The following is an 18,658-nucleotide window of genomic DNA, read 5'->3' on the forward strand; positions in this document are numbered from 1 at the left end:
CCAGAGGTCTCTGAGGGGTGGTTCACTATAACATAGATCAATATGTTAATGAAGATTTGGTAAATATTCTCACATTGAAATTAGCCAAAGTCTTTTTGCGTTCAGAAAGAAAGCCACATCAGGATTCCTCTCTTTCCAGCCATTATTTCCCTGTTTGTACAGTATATGTGGTGTAAATTCACTTGGATTGATTTATTTAAAAATAAATGCAATGCACATTCCAACTCTTACATTAATCAAGCTAACCGTCTTATTACTGATAAATTACTGTTAAATAATAACAGGCATTGATTAGTTTCACATTTAGATTTTATTTCTTTGTTCAAACAGCTTCACAAAAAGGGAATACACTAAAATGATTAGCAGTTTAAAGACACACACATACACAAAATGCAACTACACACATACAAACACTCACTCATGCCTGCACGTACACTCACACACGCACACACACACACAGTGCTAAATGTACAGGTGAAGGAAAGGATTTTAGAAGGGGTAGGATTGCAAAAGTCCGATTGAAAGAAAGGAATGGAGAGAGGAGGAGGACAAAAATATGGCATCACAGTAACATCCTTATTCACTAGTATTGGTTTTTGATTGTCTTCAACTCTCCTAGGTCATTGGTTACACTAATCCCTGCTGGACTGTCATTGATTAAATCAAATCCATGCTTGACTATGATTGGGGATTTCATTTCAATCCTTGATTGTCTGTTTGATCTGAACAAACATCAAAAGGATTGAGTGAGTGAGTGAAAGAGTGAGTGAATCTGCTGGGATCCAGTTCCAGTTCATCATTTGATGGCATTGTACGCTGAGATCAAGCTTAATTGTAATTACTAGTCCAGTACCAATACTTGATTGTCATCGGCTGCTTCAGGCCCATACTAGATTGTCATTGGTGGTCCCATGGCCCATCCGTGATTGTCATTGGCTGTTGCAGGTCATTGATACTTTTATTGGTCGTTTTTGTCATTATTAGAATGACTGATTGTAATCGCTTTGGATTGTAACGGATTGGGTGTTTGCGTATCTTAGTCTGTCACAGTGAATAGGTGGATCTTCAGATACTGGCAGGTTTGGTGGTGATCTAGTGTCATGCCGTAACTTTGTTATTCTCACTGGAGTCTGGTCCAGTACTGACCTAAGTCCTGCTCACTACCCGACACACCAGGAGAGAGATATCCTGGGAGACAGACAGAGAGAGACAGAGAGACAAAGAGAAAGAGAAACAAAGACAAGAAGGATGAGTTGGCAAAGTGGCACCTAGACTAAATACTAGATCTTCACAGACACACATGCACACATGCTGCAGAGACTCACCTGTGTTGGAGCTGGCAGAGTGAGGGGGAGGCAGGTGAGGAGAGGGGTAAGAGAGGGAGTCAAACTTCCGGGCCAGGGGGGGAGGAGAGGAGGGGGAGGGAGGGAGCATGCAGGGGTAAGAAGGAGCGGACTGGGGTGGCAATGACTGGAGAGACAGAGAGAGAGCAAAGAGAAGAGGAGAGAGGGACAGGAACAGGACATGCAGGAAGAGAAAAGAAAAGAGACAAGATTGTTAACCAGTGATAGGACTGATGAGACAAAACAAAGATTCAGTGAAAGTTTTGGTTGAAAATGAAGGACCAATAGTCATGTTAACAATGAACGACATGAATTTACCTGCATATTGGAGAAAACTGAGAGAGAGCCGTAGCCTGAGAGAGAGTTGTCACTGCGACTGTGCATTGAGGCTTCATCAAGAAACACAGAAATGTTTTAAAATTATATTGTATACACGCACATACACGCATACTGTACATTAACACACAAACACACACTTGTACACCTACAAACATATTTCAAAAAGTGAATCGTTTCTTACCTGAGCTGTTGCCATGGTGAGAGTGATAGACACCTGTGTTGAAGGAGGTGCTGAGGGGGGCGTGTGCCTGAGAACAGGAAGTCCCGCCCCCTGATCTCTTCTGATTACGCAACTTCTCCTCCCTCCTCCATTTGGCTCGCCGATTGGAAAACCACACCTGTCAATTAATCAATCAACCAAACTAACCATTCAAGTGTGTTTTTGTTGGAATATAACAAATATATGAAAACTGGTGGTCCCAGAGGACTGGTTTGAGAACTGCTCAGGTACTACTTTGGTAAACTGGCCACTAGGGGGAGTAAAGGATAAGAATAAAGAGACGGAGGGTTAAACAGACAGAGTGAACGGTTGGTTACCTGAATGCGAGCCTCTGGAAGGTCGATTTTAGCTGCCAATCTCTCTCTGGCAAAGACATCTGGGTAATGTGTCCGTTCAAACTCTGTAAGGTGGAGAAAAATTTGTCAAGAAGCCCACAATGTTTCACATTAACACACACATGCCCGTGGCATTAAACTTAGCTTTTCCTTCATGTTTATTACTATAATTTAATTGAATCTCCACAGGCCTCAACTGAAGCCTGGGACAGGGGATAGACCTTTCTCCAGCGCGTCAATCTGCTCCTGGGTGAAACTAGTGCGATTCCTCTGGAGCTTTCTCTTCAGCTGGAGGTGATGCTGTGCGTCCTCTGCCTCATCCCTCTCTCTTTGCACTCCTTCTCCTCCTCCTACCATCCGCACACTCACGTCATCCACCACACAGCCATCTAATGGAAAGGGGGAGAGAGATTGTTCTAGAACAGAAGGATAATTGAAGCTCTTTTCTTGGTGAAATTAGTGTGTGTGTGTGTGTCCACCGTTACTGTCTGCCTGAGTGTAACAAGCGTTTATGCATTCTCCATTTCTCCATATGTACGTACACATTTCACTGTTTTGAGTTTGTGCACTCTGTCTCTGTAGGTGTGTGTGTGTGTGTGTGTGTGTGTGTGTGTGTGTGTGTGTGTGTGTGTGTGTGTGTGTGTGTGTGTGTGTGTGTGTGTGTGTGTGTGTGTGTGTGTGTGTGTGTGTGTGTGTGTGTGTTGTAGCTGTTGACACACTGTTTCTGCTCAGTCATGGAAGATTCTCCAGCTCACCCTACGCTGACTCCACGAGTCACACAAACACACACACTATCTGTACCGTGCTGTGTTGGTTGATGGTACCAGTTGTTTGGCCCAGTCCAGCTGGAGGTGTTCTGTAGATTCAGCATGCTGAGTTTCTCACACATAACACTTCCCCTTCACCTTCTCCTCCAATAAGAACACAGATCAGAACTACTGGAAGACGGGGAGGAGGAGATAAAGAGAGGGGGAGGAAGAGGAGAGAAAGGTAGAGGAAATAAGTGATAAGGTACATACACTACCGTTCAAAAGTTTGGGGTCACTTAGAAATGTCCTTGTTTTTGAAAGAAAAACACATTTTTGGTCCATTAAAATAACATTAGATTGATCAGAAATACAGTGTAGACATTGTTAATGTTGTAAATGACTATTGTAGCTGGAAACGTCGGATTTTGTTTTATGGAATATCTACATAGGCGTACAGAGGCCAATTATCAGCAAACATCATCCCTGTGTTCCAATGGCACGTTGTGGGAGAAATTGCCATGAAACTGAAGATCTCGTGCAACGCTGTGTACTACTCCCTTCACAGAACAGGGCAAACTGGCACTAACTAGAATAGAAAGAGTGGGAGGCCCCGGTGCACAACTGAGCAAGAGGACAAGTACATTAGACTGTCTAGTTTGAGAAACAGATGCCTTCCAAGTACTCAACTGGAAGCTTAATTAAATGGTACCCACAAAACACCAGTCTCAACGTCAACAGGGAAGAGGCGACTCTGGCATTCTGGTCTTCTAGGTAGAGTTGCAAAGAAAAATCCATATCTCATACTGGCCAATAAAAAGAAAAGATTAAGATGGGCAAAAGAACATAGACACTGTACTGAGGAACTCTGCCTTCTGCCTAGATGGCCAGCATCCTGGAGTCGCCTCTTCATTGTTGACGTTGAGACTGGTGTTTTGTGGGTACTATTTAATGAAGTTGCCAGTTGAGGACTTGTGAGGCATTCAGTTTCATGGCAATTTCTCCCATGGAATAGCCTTCATTTCTCAGAACATGAAGAGACTGACGAATTTCAGAAAAAAAGTTATTTGTTTCTGGCCATTTTGAGCATGTAATCGAACCCACAAATGCTGATGCTCCAGATACTCAGCTAGTCTAAAGAAGGACAGTTTAATTACTTCTTTAATTAGCACAACAGTTTTCAGCTGTGCTAACATAATTGCAAAAGGGTTTTCTAATGTTCAATTAGCCTTTTAAAATTATAAACTTGGATTAGCTAACACAACGTGCCATTGGAACACAGGAGTGATGGTTGCTGATAATGGGCCTCTGTACGCCTATGTAGATATTCCATTAATAATCAGCCGTTTCAAGCTACAATAGTCATTTACAACATTAACAATGTCTACACTATATTTCTGATCAATTTTATGTTATTTTAATGGACAAAAAAAGGAGCTTTTCTTTCAAAAACATGGACATTTCCAAGTGACCCCAAACTTTTGAATGGTAGTGTACATTTGGAGAGAAAGAGAGACACACACACTTGTGCATTAGCCTCCCACGGCAACACACGGGGAGTTCATTACAAACACACTCAGTAATTAGGAGCTACATCCCCTCCACTCTGACACTGACTATACACACACGCATGAGAGGAGAGAGTAACACTGTCAGCTACCATTAACCACACAGGCAGAACACAACCCCAGACACTAACTACACTAATGATACACAGTCACAAAGTAGGGACCAAAACACTCACAACATTACACACATTACTATACACACTCTGACTATGATGCACACACAGACAGACGGGGAGCGTAAATATGTATGCACAACACTAAAGCTATACTAGTAATACAGGGGAGCAGAATTACACACCTGTAATACACCTGTAATTCTCACAACACCACATTACTCTAACCTTAAACCTAACTTCACATTCATATGGTGCACTGAAAGGAGGGACAAAAGTACATACAACAATACACACTGACTATGTGTGATAGTGATACCGGTATACATAGAATTGGAGCAGAAATACTCACAACACTGTCGTTAACACTGTAACTATACTCTAATGACACCATGATGATGGAGAAATAGAACAACTAAACACTCAATGGACATTGGAGAAATACACAACAACAGGCCCTAATACAGTAGCGATGGAAGAGACTAACAACTCACAACACTGGACACACATTATCATGTTGTGGGGCAAAATATGCCCTAACACTATACACTTCACTTTACAGTTGATTCATTGATCCATTAATCAAGTATTAGGATTAAGACTGGAATAGATGGGGACGAGACAATTAGAAGAAATAAATCCTGCCTTTTATTCAAAAGTTGTGAGTGTGCTGTGCATTGATGGACTCCCAACAATGACTGCAACCAGGTATCATAACCAGCACAGAGCCATACCGGTTAAAAGCACAAGACACCGGACAGGCAGATTTCATAAATCATTATTAGCAGACCTTTAGCTTGAATACATACAAAGTAAAGTGGGTAAAGGTTATACACTACAGAAGAAGAGGAGAAACCCTGAAACATCAGCGAGTGAGAGCTAATTCTCTGGCCATATATTCATAAATCTTGCTAGAGGGGTGTATCTCTACCTATTTTGGCTCACAGTGCCTTTCCGTATGTCTACGTCGAGTCAAAGATCAAGTTATCTTGGTTCCGTGTGGTTTCACCCTCTCTAGTCTAGTTGGTACTTTTGCTTTCTCTCACTGTCTGTCATAAATAGTTCCTTTATGTTTCGTTCAAATTTGTCTTGTTCTCTTATTCGGTCTCTGTCTGTGTCTGTCTCTCTCCCGCAACATTAGTGTTGGTTGACAAGTTTAGTGAAAGGACACTCACCTACTCAAGAGAGAGGATGCCGATGGTTTTCCAAACTTGCGTTTCTCTCGTCTCTCCACTGTTTCCAAGGTTTCTCTCTTCCTCCTCTTCCTCTCTTTCGTTATACCCTCATCCCTCTCCCCTGACCTCGCTTTTGTTGACTGTGTGTGCAAAGAGAAAGAGAGAGCAGGGAGGCGAGCCAGAGAAGAGATGGAGAGAGTTAGACAGAGCGAAAGAGAGGAGGCGAGGGAGGGGGGAGTGGGCCAGGGAGAGAGAAACAAGTCTGCAGGCACTCTGGTCCTCGGAGCGATGGATAGAGAGGGAGAGAGAAGGAGGAGGGAGGGAGGAAGAGGGATGACACACAGACTCAGTGTCAGTGTCAGGTCTGGACTTAATGCCAGGAAAAGGGGTGATGGAGAGAGAGAGCGAGAGAAAGAGAGAGACGTAGAGAGAGAGACGAGAGTAAGGAGGGAGGGAGGGAGGGAGGGGTGGTAAAGGTATGGAGAGAATGGAAGAAACGCGAAGGGAGGGTGAAGGATGAAGCGAGGATGATGATCACCTATATCAATTTTAAAATGAGGCCTAGTAACGCTTTATTTGAAGGATGGCTTCTAAACATTATTCAATAGTGTACCCAATATTATGTAAAAGCCATAAAATTCATGATCTATATGATTACATGCCCTTGTAATGAATGTTGTTAGACATGCACCGGTATTTACTTGTTTATAAATGCATAACAAATGGTATATAAACGGTCTATGAATAACAACCTACTTAATACAGGCGTATAAGCCATTCATAAGAACACCGTAGGTAAAGCTTTAAAACTGAAATGTGTTTGGCCTCATAGTGTTCCAAAGGGTTGGACTGTAGAGAGAAACTCTGACCTTTCGGATACAGAGGACAGGGAGAGAGAGACCACTGGCCCAGTTCTGGCTCTTTCGAGAGAAACTGCATACATTTACATGTGCAAATAAGAAGGAAAGGGTCGCATTCTAAGAACACACAGTTATAGCCATAGTACAAACACTTTGAGGTATACACTTTCATACACAGTACTTTGATAATTTTTTACACGCACACATACACACACACACACCAACTTGGTCAGTTGCTATCCTTACAGACTACGATGTGAGGCCCCTCCCCACATTCACAAACCCTACACAGTACAAGCTGCCAAATACACGTGCTACGGCATGTTTGGCTTGGTTTCTCTCTGACTGCACTTTGTCACTCGTGACACCACATTTGCATATTTCATTGGATTAGCCCAGAGAACTAGAGAGTCCTTGACAGTACAACAATGAGAAGAGAGAATGCATCTACAGTTTGAGCAAACTTATGTTGAGTCCTGTAGGGTAATACATCTGTAATGTAAAATAATACAGTGGAGATGTATTGAGGAGAACTCTATTACTCAAATCCCCTTTATCCATCTTTAGTCTCCAGTGTCTGCTGAGTTAGAGAGCTCACTATGTTTTACAGTCATAATACAGCATCTCTTGCCTGGATATTCTAAAAACTACACTACAAACAGATATTTTTGGGGAGGTAGACTGGAGTGTTTGTTTTTTCGTAACACACAAGGTTGGGGTCAATTCCATTTTAATTCAGGAAGTGCCGAAAAAAGGAGGATCCCGCACACTGCTCTTGATAGTATCACTGCTCTTTTATAAGATTTACGTGTCGTCAGAAGTGCCAAATTTACTTTCAATAAGGAGGAGTTTTCACGTCTTGATTTTGGATTTTCTAATGACCTGAATTGATTGAATTGAAATACTACTGACCCAAACCTTAACAGAAGTGCACAACTACTTCAAGAACAACTACTTCTAGAAGACAGAGAGGGAATGGAATGAGGAAGAGCATGTTGTTATTATGAAGACTATAGAAAAAAACAAAGAGGACTTAAGTATGACTATAATATTAGAAGAAGAAGAAAGGGGGACAGAGAGAGAGAGAGACGGGAGGAGGGGGAGGTGGAGAAGGAGGGTGCCAACATGTTTTATTTCCGGTTGACAAAACTCTGCGCTCTCTGGCTCCCTGGCTCCCTCCCTTCTTTCCTTCCCTCCCTCCCTCCCATCTCAACCTCCCTCTCTCTCTGTCATTCTCTCTCTGTCACTGGCTACAGAGGATAATCTGACGTAAGAGATAGATGACAGAAAAAAGAAGGGATTTTGTTTTCCATAAACAATGAAGGAAGAGAATAGAAGATATCTCCGGAAATGTGTTTTAGATGTTTCTATGCATGCCGTCTTTGTGTGAGTGAGTTTATGGTCATACGTGTACACTGTATCTTGTGTGTATACCTGTATGCACAAGTGTGTGCAGGGCAGGCTCCAGTCATAAGCAGTCACTTAGAGCCCCAATCCCCCCAAATATAAACACAACATGTATCTGATGGTTTCATGAGCTGAAATAAAATATCACCATATGCACAAAAAGCTTATTTCTCTCAAATTTTGTGCATTTTTTTTTTACATCCCTGTTAGTGAGCATTTCTCCTTTGCCAAGATAATCCATCCACCTGACAGGTATGGCATATCAAGAAGCTGATTAAACAGCATGATCATTACACAGATGCACCTTGTGCTGGGGACAATAAAAGGCCACTCTAAAATGTGCAGTTTTGTTGTACAACACAATGCCACAGATGTCTCAAGTTTTGAGGGAGCGTGCAATTGGCATGCTGACTGCAGGAATGTCCACCAGAGCTGTTGCCAGAGGATTGAATGTTCATTTCTCAACCATAAGCCACTTCCAATGTCATTTTAGAGAATTTGGCAGTACTCACACCTGCTCGCGAACTAATTTCAAAATCATGGCATTAATTATTTGCTGCTATAACAGCCTCCACTCTCCTGGGAAGGCTTTCCACTATATGTTGGAACATTGCTGCGGGGACTTGATTCCCTTCAGCCAGAAGAGCATTAATGAGGTTGGGCATTGATGTTGGGCGATTAGGCCTGGCTCGCAGTCGGTGTTCCAATTAATCCCAAAGGTGTTGGATGGGGTTGAGGTCAGGCCTGTGTGCAGGCAAGTCAAGTTCTTCCACACCGATCTCGACAAACCATTTCTGTATGGACCTCGCTTTGTACACGGGGGATTGTCATGCTGAAACAGGAAAGGGCCTTCCTCAAAATGTTGCCACAAGGCTGGAAGCACAGAATCGGCCTACCACTTCACGGCTGACTTGTTGTTGATCCTAGACGTTTCCACTTCCCAATAACAGCACTTACAGTTGACCGGGGCAGATCTAGCAGGGCCGAAATTTGACGAACTGACTTGTTGGTAAGGTGGCATCCTATGACAGGGTCACGTTGAATGTCACTGAGCTCTTCAGTAAGGCCATTCTACTTCCAGTGTTTGTCTATGGAGATTGCATGGTGGTGTGCTCGATTTTATACACCTGTCAGCAAAATGTGTGGCTGAAACAGCCAAAATAGCCAACTAATTTGAAGGGGTGTCCACATACTTTTGTGTATATATAGTGTTTTTAGAAATTCAGTTGTGGTCTCAATTTACTGTTGAGAGTAAGAATAGTAGAATATTCAAGGGGCAAGTTTGAAATTTGGTTGTGCATCAGCTAGTTTTATCTTGTTATGTCAGTCATTGACAGTCACTCAATTAGCCATATCAGCTAACAATTTTTATATTGATAAATTTGTCTTGCAAGCTATCTAAACTTGTAGTAATCATGGCCGAATACCAACCGGTCACACAGTACATGTGCCCAGGGGCCCTGACCTCCAGGGGGCCCCTGTTGATTTTGTTAATCACTTTTGCTTGTGAGGTGAGGGGGCCCAATAAAGGCTAGAGCCGGCCCTGAGTGTGAGTACTGTATATGTGTATGCCTGTGTGTATGTGTGTTACTTGAATATTCGTGCAGCTTTAGGGCACATTTTTTCAGTCTCTTGTTAGTTCATCCCTGTCACCCTCTCTCTCTCGCTCTCTTTCCCTCTCTCTCTTTTTCACTGCTAGGGGGAGGGGAATGGAGGTCACCATAGCAACCATGCCGGGACAAATTAATATCAAGTCTTTAAAACAAAACACACAAGCTTACGTGTGCATGCGGGTGTGTGTCTGTGTGTGTGTCCTTTTCCATAAAAGGGGAGGGGCTACATTAATTACGAAATATTAATTTCTATATCCATCTCTCTCAGTTTGTCCATTTCCCCCACTCAATTCACTCTTCCCCTCCTCTTCCTTGCCTTTGTCTTTCCTTCTTTCCAGTCTCTCTCTTCCTCCTCTCTCCATCTCTTTGCTGTGGTGTGCCCCCAGGCTACAGTGTGGCACGTCCTCCCTCCATCCCTCCCTCTCCCCTCCTCTCTCACTGCCCCTGTCACCTTCAATTGCTCCATGGAACTAGACACACCGCCTTAGGCGAGGGAAGAGAGGAGCGAGAGAGGAGAGGAAAAAAGAAAGAGAGGAAGAGAGAGACGGAAAGGGAAAGAGAGAAGAGAGAAATGAAACCGAGCGGAGGGAAAAAGTGTCAGACAGGGTATGTGTGAGAGGGAGATAGTAAAAGAAAGGAGAAAGAAACAGCGAAAACGAGTTTGAATTACATAAAAAGAGAGAGAAAGAGAGGGAGAAAGAGAGAGAGAGTGAGCGAGAGAGAGAGACGTCATAAAAAAAGGTGTGGTTAGAGGAGGGGATAAGAAAGTCTCAACTGTGTTGTTCAGCAGCATCCTGTGTAAAATTATCCAATAACAGCAACACCTGCTGTCAACCATTGTCCTGACTGAGGAGTCCAACACTGAGAACTAATCGATTCCTGATAACTAAGATAGCAAATCGGTTCCATTCCCAGAATGTTGTGAGAAAGTCTTTAAATTCCATGAGTTTATGAGAAAAACTCATGAAAGGACAAATTTAGTAAATAACACAATTACGTAAATAATAAAATGAAGTAGGACTAAATAACACAATTAAGTAGGATCAATTCGGAATAAGTGGGACACTTTTTGCATTTCTGTCTGCTGTAACCTCTGAAGACATCTATCCAACATATCCTCAAGAAGTTTCATAATCACAAATTGCTACGCTTTCTCTTGGCCAGGTCGCAGTTGCAAATGAGAACTTGTTCTCAACTAGCCTACCTCGTTAAATAAAGGTGAAATAAATCAAAATAAATCAAATATTCACAGTAGGCATGACAAACCCCTTTGTGTACACTGAGTCCAAAGCATATTTTCGGTTCGCATTTGGTAGACTGGGACAGAAGGCTAAATAAACTGGGACACCATTATTATAGTCCCAATTGTACCCCAATAACAATTCAATTAAATTGTGTGTGATTAGGAAACATCTGAGGATTTCAGAAATGTATCATGTATTGGGCTAATATGTTGGATAGATCTCTGAAGAGTACAGAAGACAAAAATGCAAAATGTGTCCCACTTTTACAGAATTCATTCAAATAACAGTACTAATAACAAAATGACAAGAAAACATTTACAGGACATAGTACTACATAGTACTACAAGTACCAGAGCCCTACCTAAACTACAGGGGGTCCCTAATGTAAACTCTCATTCCTCCATTGGAAAATCCTATAAAACTGTCCCACTTTAGCTACTCCATGCGGTCCTACTTTAGCTACTCCATGCGGTCCTACTTTAGCTACTCCATGCTGTCCTACTTCAGCTAGTTGGTAAAGCAGGACAGCTAAAAAAAATACAGAAAATTTTAACAAAATGTTTTTTATATATTTTGAGGCACTAGACCATAGTATGCCCATTTTTATTTTATTTGTTGTATTTTCACCCCCTTTTTGTGGTATCCAATTGGTAGTTACAGTCTTGTCTCATCGCTGCAACTTCCGAATGGACTCGGGAGAGGCGAAGCTATGCGTCCTCTGAAACACAACCCAACCAAGGCGCACTGCTTCTTGACACAATGCCCCATCCAACCCGGAAGCCAGCCGCACCAATATGTCGGAGGAAACACCGTACACCTGGCTACCGTGTCAGCGTGCATTGTGCCTGGCACGCCACAGGAGTCGCTAGTGCGCGATGAGACAAGGATATCCCTGCCGGCCAAACCCTCCTGTAACCCAGCCGATGCTGGGCCAATTGTGTGCCGCCCCATGGGCCTCCCGGTCGCGGCCGGCTGCGACAGAGCCTGGACTCAAACCCAGAATCTCTAGTGGCATAGCTAGCACTGCGATGCAGTGCCTTAGACCACTGCCCCACTCAGGAGGCCAGCATAGTATGCACATTTACATCACAATGTGGCACAGTGCATTATTTATGATCATTTTATAACCTTAACATCAAAATAGAAAACAACCTATGTGGCCGATCTTATCATGTGCTTTGCAGGTGAGCTTCCTGTTTGAAGCTTGCTCTGCCCCCCTCTATGGCTGCGTTTCAAACTCAAAGTAGACAGCCCTCGGATCTAAACCCTCAGCCCTATGCCCTTGGGGGAAGCCCCGTGGCCATATTTGCCATTGGTCCAAATTATTAGCCAAGCAAGAGAGGTTTGCACTGTAAGCTCCAAAACCCTTGTTTTTAATGGAGTTTGCGAGTGTCCAATTATGTTCACTTCGGGGCCTGAAACGCCCCATAATTCAATTTGCTATGATTGGATATCCGCTAAGAAAAGCCGTCCAAAACTTAAAACCTCAATGTCAATATGGAGTCAACATACAAGTGTAAGTAAAAATGAATGTAAATAAGTTAGAAATTGTGCTACTAATGCACAAACATGTCTCCTAAAAGTAAGGATGTTTATTTTTTGGTTAGCTTTTGGAAATTGTCGAAATAAAATATTTTCCTTCTTCAGAAGTACCAGCTAGACTGGCTAATGTTAGTTAGCTAATTAATTTGCTAGCTATCATACAGTAGGTGTATATTAATAATTATATAGTTAATATAAGTAGACATGCCATCATAATACTCTGACTACACTGCTTGTGTCATGTTGCAAAATACATTTAGAAATCTATGTTATGCAATTATTGCACCCACACTGCTCGTGCGTGTCAAAGAGCTTCTGCGTTGCCAAGGGCTAAAATAGAAGTCCTTTCTATTTCTGACGCAGATCGCTCTGCAAGTCCTGCCTCTCCCATCTCCTCATTGGTTTATAGAAGCAGGTACCCACGTGCCATCTCCTCATTGGTTATACCCACATGGGTGATTGAAAGATGAACTGTGTTGCCGGTCGTCGTAGTAATACTAAGAAAAAGTTTAGATGCCAATTACCATATATGTTCAAAGATGAAAAAGCCTGGAAGGAGGAGAGATGACTAGAAATGATTCGGTTGACCGTTTTATGTGTGGATTAATTGTCGGAATAGAGGACCTTGTGCATTTCAGGTAAAATAACAACTCAATGTTTGTATCCCAGGACAAATTAGCTAGCAACAGCAAGCTAGCTAAATTGGACAAATCAGCTAGAAAGTGCTAACTAATTTGCCATAAATGTTTAATGCTTTTTGACCTGTCCTCAAATTAATGTAATTGGTTCAGAGTTGTTTTGATATTTTAACCTGCGTGCCGTGATTGCATTTGGTGTAGGGGGACAAAATACATTTATGCACGATGGCGCACCCGCGCAGCCGGTTTGGGTTCCGCGTAATCATAATTGACTGTGGCACATATAAAGCACCTACAAGCTATCCATGGCTGAAAACACAATCATTGCGGGATGAACGAGTGACGAATTTCCGGGCAAGGGCGGCCTATTTAAATATCATTCCTTTCTCCCTCGCCCCTTGCCCTGCAAGTGTATACTCGTCAGACATCATGATATGTCATCAGAAGTGCCCACTTAATTTGAGGGCTGAGGGGATAGGATGTGTATTTTAAGTGTTTGGAATGTAGCCTATGATGTCTCTCCAATGAAGTGATGTGATGTTGATCATGTGGTTTGCCTGAAAGGGCTTAACAGCAATTGTTAAGGGCTGCATTCAAAACACATAAAAGACACACACTCTCCCCTCAGCCCTCAAATTAAGTGGACACTTTTGATGACACATCATGACGTCTGACGAGTTTACACTTGCAGGGCAAGGGGCGAGGGAGGGGGGAAGGAATTAATTTCAAATGACCACAGGTAGCCAAATGGTTAGAGCGTTGGGCCAGTAACTGAAAAAGTGTGTGCGAGCAAGGAGGCCTACAAACTTGACTCAGTTACACCAGCTCTGTCAGGAGGAATGAGCCAAAATTCACCCAATGTAGTGTGGGAAGCTTGTGGAAGGCTACCTGAAACGTTTGACCCAAGTTAAACAATGTAAAGGCAATGCTACCAAATACTTATTGAGTGAATGTAAACTTCTGACCCACTGGGAATGTGATGAAAAAAAATTAAAGCTTAAATAAATCATTATCTCTACTATTATTCTGACATTTCACATTCTTAAAATAAAGTGGCGATCCTAACTGACCATTAGGGAATTTTTACTAGGATTAAATGTCAGGAATTGTGAAAAACTGAGTTGAAATAAATTTGGCTACGGTGTATGTAAACTTCCGACTTCAATTGTATGTGCTAGGAAGGAATAAGTCCAGAAACGGAAAAGGGAGGATTTGGCAGGGAAAACATATCTGCTGTGGTTTTTAGATTGTTCTGCTCAAAAGGCATCCCAGTCTGCCCTCAAGTGTTAGGTTTCCAGAACAACGTAAAGCATACATTATTTAATCAAACAACCGTCTCTGAAATTAAATGTTTCCCCCAAAGCTGAATGCAGACTAACTTCCTTTCTATTAAATATCACGTTAGTCTGTCATTCCGATATTATTATGGACTTCATTTTCGGACTTTACGGTGGGAAAGGCTACAGTGGTGGGGTTTTCCATCCTCTCTGTTTTCATATGAATGCATTGGGTTTGACCAAACAGTGATGCCTGTCATTCATTGCCATATGTTTATAAACCTCGGTGTCCCTTTACATTGCTGATGAAAACTTTGTTAAAAATCTTGAAATATTGAAAGTGATATTTCAAGATTTTTAACAAAAATCGCGCTCTGGTATGGAGGTGCGCGTTCGCATGTCAACGTGGCGCTTCAAAACCAATCGAAATCAGTCTCCGCTCCGTTAATTCCATTTCCACGTTTTTACTGGTTACGTTTCTTGTCAACGTGTCTGGCAATGGTCGACTGAGCAAGCGTGGCACCGCCTCCTTTATTGTAGAATTTAAAGAGGCATGTAGATCTTTACAAACCCAGAAAAAAACGCGAATGAGAAGTTTTGCTAAAAATTGGTACGTTTTTGTATTATTATTATTATTCATGCATATGCTCCAGTAAACGAATTGAGGGATTTCAGTTGTATGAAATAAAAACGTGTACAGTTCGTTATTGGAGTATTTGTTGTTTATTTAACTAGGCAAGTCAGTTAAGAACACATTCTTATTTGCAATGACAGCCTAGTGAGTTAACAGTGGGTTATTTCCACATTTAAAAAAAACTTTTAAATATCTCTTCCAAATTAAGATTCAATGAAGTCTGCAGAATGGTTGGGGTGTCAGCTAATACATTGACTTTGAAAAAATATCTATTTTGGCTATTATACTACAGTAAGGGAAGTGGATTTACACCCAGTAACAGAATTGCGGTAACATAATTTCATCATGGGTCCTTGATCTGTACTACACAGAAATGCATAATTTTGGATATGAATGTCATTCTCTTCATGGTGATGTATCCTAAATATTCATACCAAGGTATAAATATGCAGTATCCTCCTTAAAATATTCTACTCTTCTACTATTCTACTATTATTTTAATGAGCTAATAAGACTGAATTTGGGTATAACATGTGTTTAGTTCCTCAGAAAGAAAACCAAAAAATGTTGCTTAAAAAGAAAGGGGATCAAACAAAGACTCACTGACAACAAACAAAACAGGTGGGGTTTTAGGAGGGGTTCTAAAAGACACTCGTGGGGGTGTCCACTGAAAACTACATAGCAACAAAAACTGGGACCAAAAAGACACCCACCATGAGTACCCACTAAATTTGCCAAGTAAGAGGCTGTAAGGTGTGCGTGTTGGTGGCAGGGAAGTCAGGTGCAGGAGAACGATCTTGGTATAAACGGAGTCATTTCAGAAGAACTCACAAACAAACTCCAAAAACCAAAATATACAAAACACATACTAGCACTAACATACAATCTCCAACAAGGACATGAGGAGAAACAGAGGGTTAAATTACACAACATGTAATTGATGGGATTGGAACCAGGTGTGAAGGAAGACAAGACAAAACCAATGGAAAAATGGATCAGTGATGGTTAGAAGATCGGTGACGTCTAACAACTAAAGGTGTTGACACTGCACATCTCAAATGAAGCATTGGGCCAGCCGCTCTTAAATATGACTTGGGCCAGCACAGGTGAAACACCTTCTTACTAACGAGATGGACAAGCCAGCAAAGATGTAACACATACTGACTAACAAGGTGACACCAATCGGTGCGCCCTACGTGCTAATGTGCTAAGTCCAAACTCAAAACGTGAATGGCAAAAACTAAACCTGTAACAAATGTATATACAGTATGCCTTCATTTCTCAAAAATATACTCTTAGCATTAATTTGACACCCAATTTGATATGCTCCTATGAACTTCATGTTGGTGCTCATGGGTCCTTTTACATAGAAATGACCTTATACAGAAACCAAGCCTAAACCCTAAAGAGCAAGCAATGCAGATCTTGAAGCACAGTTACTAGGAAAAACTCCCTAGAAAGGAAGGAACCTAGGAAGAAACCTAGAGAGGAACTAGGCTGGCTAGTTTGCTTCGGTTGGTAGTATGCTTAGTTGGCTTGTTCTGTCCCTTTGGCAGGAAGATCGTAGAACGCATCGACACAGACAAGGATGGTTTTCGTGAGCCATGGGGAACTGCACCAGTGGATCAAACACAGGCAGAGGAGGCACATTGAGGAGAATGTGCTGAAGCACCGGAAGGAGTACGACCAGAACAAGGATGGGAAGATCGGCTGGGAGGAATACAAAAACACCACCTACGGCTACTACCTGGTTACGACAAGGGAGGGTAGCCTAACTTTGAGGCAAATGAGCGAGGGGGTTGTGATTTTAAAAAGGTAGTCCCAATTTACCAGGGGTGTACAGTCAGTGTATAATTAGTAGGCTATATGGGTGCTAAAGATTGTTGGAATGATGGGCAGGCTTGGGCACAACCACGATACTATTTATGTAGGGTCTAATTTGATATCATTACCACGTGATATGAGGAGAGATTGATCACGTGCTACAAACACAATCCAAGAATGAGATGGGAATGAGAGGAGAGAGCTCAACATGACAGTATAGTAGTGTCTACACAGCTATGTGATAGTGGTGTCATCTTAGGTTCGTGTTGTTTAATACAAAGGCAGGGGAAGGGGTCACCACAATATCCATGTATTTTATCCTTGATACAAAGAAACAAACTGAGGTGGAAAACAGAACATGTTAACACATTTTTCCCTTTGGAGTTAAAGTAGAGATCAGCTGTAGTAGAGAGGGTAAATTAGTGACACATCACTGATAAACTCTGATTCAAAAGGTTTTAGTAGGCTAGACTTTGACTGCAGTGCACAACCCAAGAGTATTTACATGGACAGTGTAGTTCTGGGCCAGTATGAATAAAGCGTCACAGAGTAGGAGTGATCAGTTTAGCCTATTAGATCATAATAAGTAACATTACATGGTCAGGGGGGGGACCTGATCTTAGATCTGCACTCCTACTCTGTGATGCTTGATACATACAGACCCTGATCTTTGCTTTACAAAGCCATGTCTTGACTGAGAATGTCCTCCGCTCCCTTGCAGATGACAAGGCGAGCTACAAGGCCATGCTGACTAGAGACGAGAGGCTCTTTAGGACAGCTGACCGCGACGGGGACGGCATCGCCACCAAGGTCTAGTTCACCGCCTTCCTTCACCCTGAGGAGTACGACCACATGAAGACCGTTGTCATACAGGTCAGTCAGAGGACTGGGTTCAGTCAATAGTCACAGGTTCAATCAAATTCTGAAGAACATCCAGGTGTTGCACTTTTTTTCTCCAGCCCACTTCTAAAACAACTATATTTTTTCTGTTTCGCTTCAGGAAACAGTAGAAGACATTGACAAGAACGGTGATAGAAAGATCACCTTTGACGAATACATTGGCTCGTCTCTCCTTCAACCGACTACCGTCTTCCGTGGTCCTTCTGTAGCTCAGTTGGTAGAGCATGGCGCTTGTAACGCCAGGGTAGTGGGTTCGATTCCCGGGACCACCCATACGTAGAATGTATGCACACATGACTGTAAGTCGCTTTGGATAAAAGCGTCTGCTAAATGGCATATATTATTATTATTATATTATTATATATTATAGATAAAATGCAATATGTCATCAACCAAACATAATATCTGGTTCTTTATACATTTTATGAGAACAAAAAATATTTCATTTATTTTATTACAAATGTATGAGTGATATTCTTGGGTCCACAACCAACTGTATATGTCAAATGAAAAGTGCTAGTATGCATACACCAACAGAAAATAACCCAGAGATGCACGGTAGGCATGATTTTGAAAGTGATTTTTCTCCCCAGCAAATGGACCAGTGGTGACCCCCCCCCAGACATTTCACAATTTTGTTGTACACCTGAACTAGCTCATAACCCCTGGAATAGACTTTAGAATTACAGCACCTACTGTATAAGCTGTATCCTGTTCTCTCCACCACAAGGGGACATGTTCACACCTGAGAATGGAGAGAGTGAACCAACCAGACTAGGTGCTGATGCAGAAAAAACACTTCACAGAGTTTAGAGACAATAGTCTGCTGCTACTGGATCACCTTAACAACATCCTCTCTCCTTATACATTACAATAACAT

General features: G+C 42.1%; 1 protein-coding gene and 1 long non-coding RNA gene across 4 annotated transcripts; one reads left to right on the forward strand and one right to left on the reverse strand.

Moving 5' to 3' along the window:
* Positions 1-322: 322 nt before the first annotated feature.
* On the reverse strand, positions 323-6,292 carry LOC118358700 (paired box protein Pax-6-like). Of its 3 annotated transcripts, none has more exons than XM_052480247.1 (8): positions 5,840-6,292; positions 3,062-3,175; positions 2,459-2,626; positions 2,220-2,302; positions 1,864-2,020; positions 1,662-1,732; positions 1,326-1,470; positions 323-1,188 (listed from the first exon to the last, which is right to left on the reverse strand). In XM_052480247.1, exons 3-8 carry the CDS (start codon positions 2,592-2,594, stop codon positions 1,121-1,123), a joined length of 660 nt encoding a protein of 219 aa, XP_052336207.1. In that variant the 5' UTR covers positions 2,595-2,626; positions 3,062-3,175; positions 5,840-6,292; the 3' UTR covers positions 323-1,120. The 3 variants fall into 3 exon arrangements, with proteins under 3 accessions (XP_052336207.1, XP_035592525.1, XP_052336208.1); XM_035736632.2 differs by having other exon boundaries at positions 3,039-3,175; XM_052480248.1 differs by lacking the exon at positions 1,326-1,470 and having other exon boundaries at positions 3,039-3,175.
* Positions 6,293-16,651: 10,359 nt separating this feature from the next.
* LOC118358701 (uncharacterized) lies at positions 16,652-18,166 on the forward strand. The gene is made up of 3 exons (XR_004820516.2): positions 16,652-16,869; positions 17,600-17,751; positions 17,879-18,166. It is a non-coding gene; the product is annotated as an uncharacterized LOC118358701 (long non-coding RNA).
* The last annotated feature ends 492 nt before the right edge of the window (positions 18,167-18,658 follow it).

Source organism: Oncorhynchus keta, chromosome 26 (assembly GCF_023373465.1).
Source record: "Oncorhynchus keta strain PuntledgeMale-10-30-2019 chromosome 26, Oket_V2, whole genome shotgun sequence".
Taxonomy (NCBI): domain Eukaryota; kingdom Metazoa; phylum Chordata; class Actinopteri; order Salmoniformes; family Salmonidae; genus Oncorhynchus; species Oncorhynchus keta.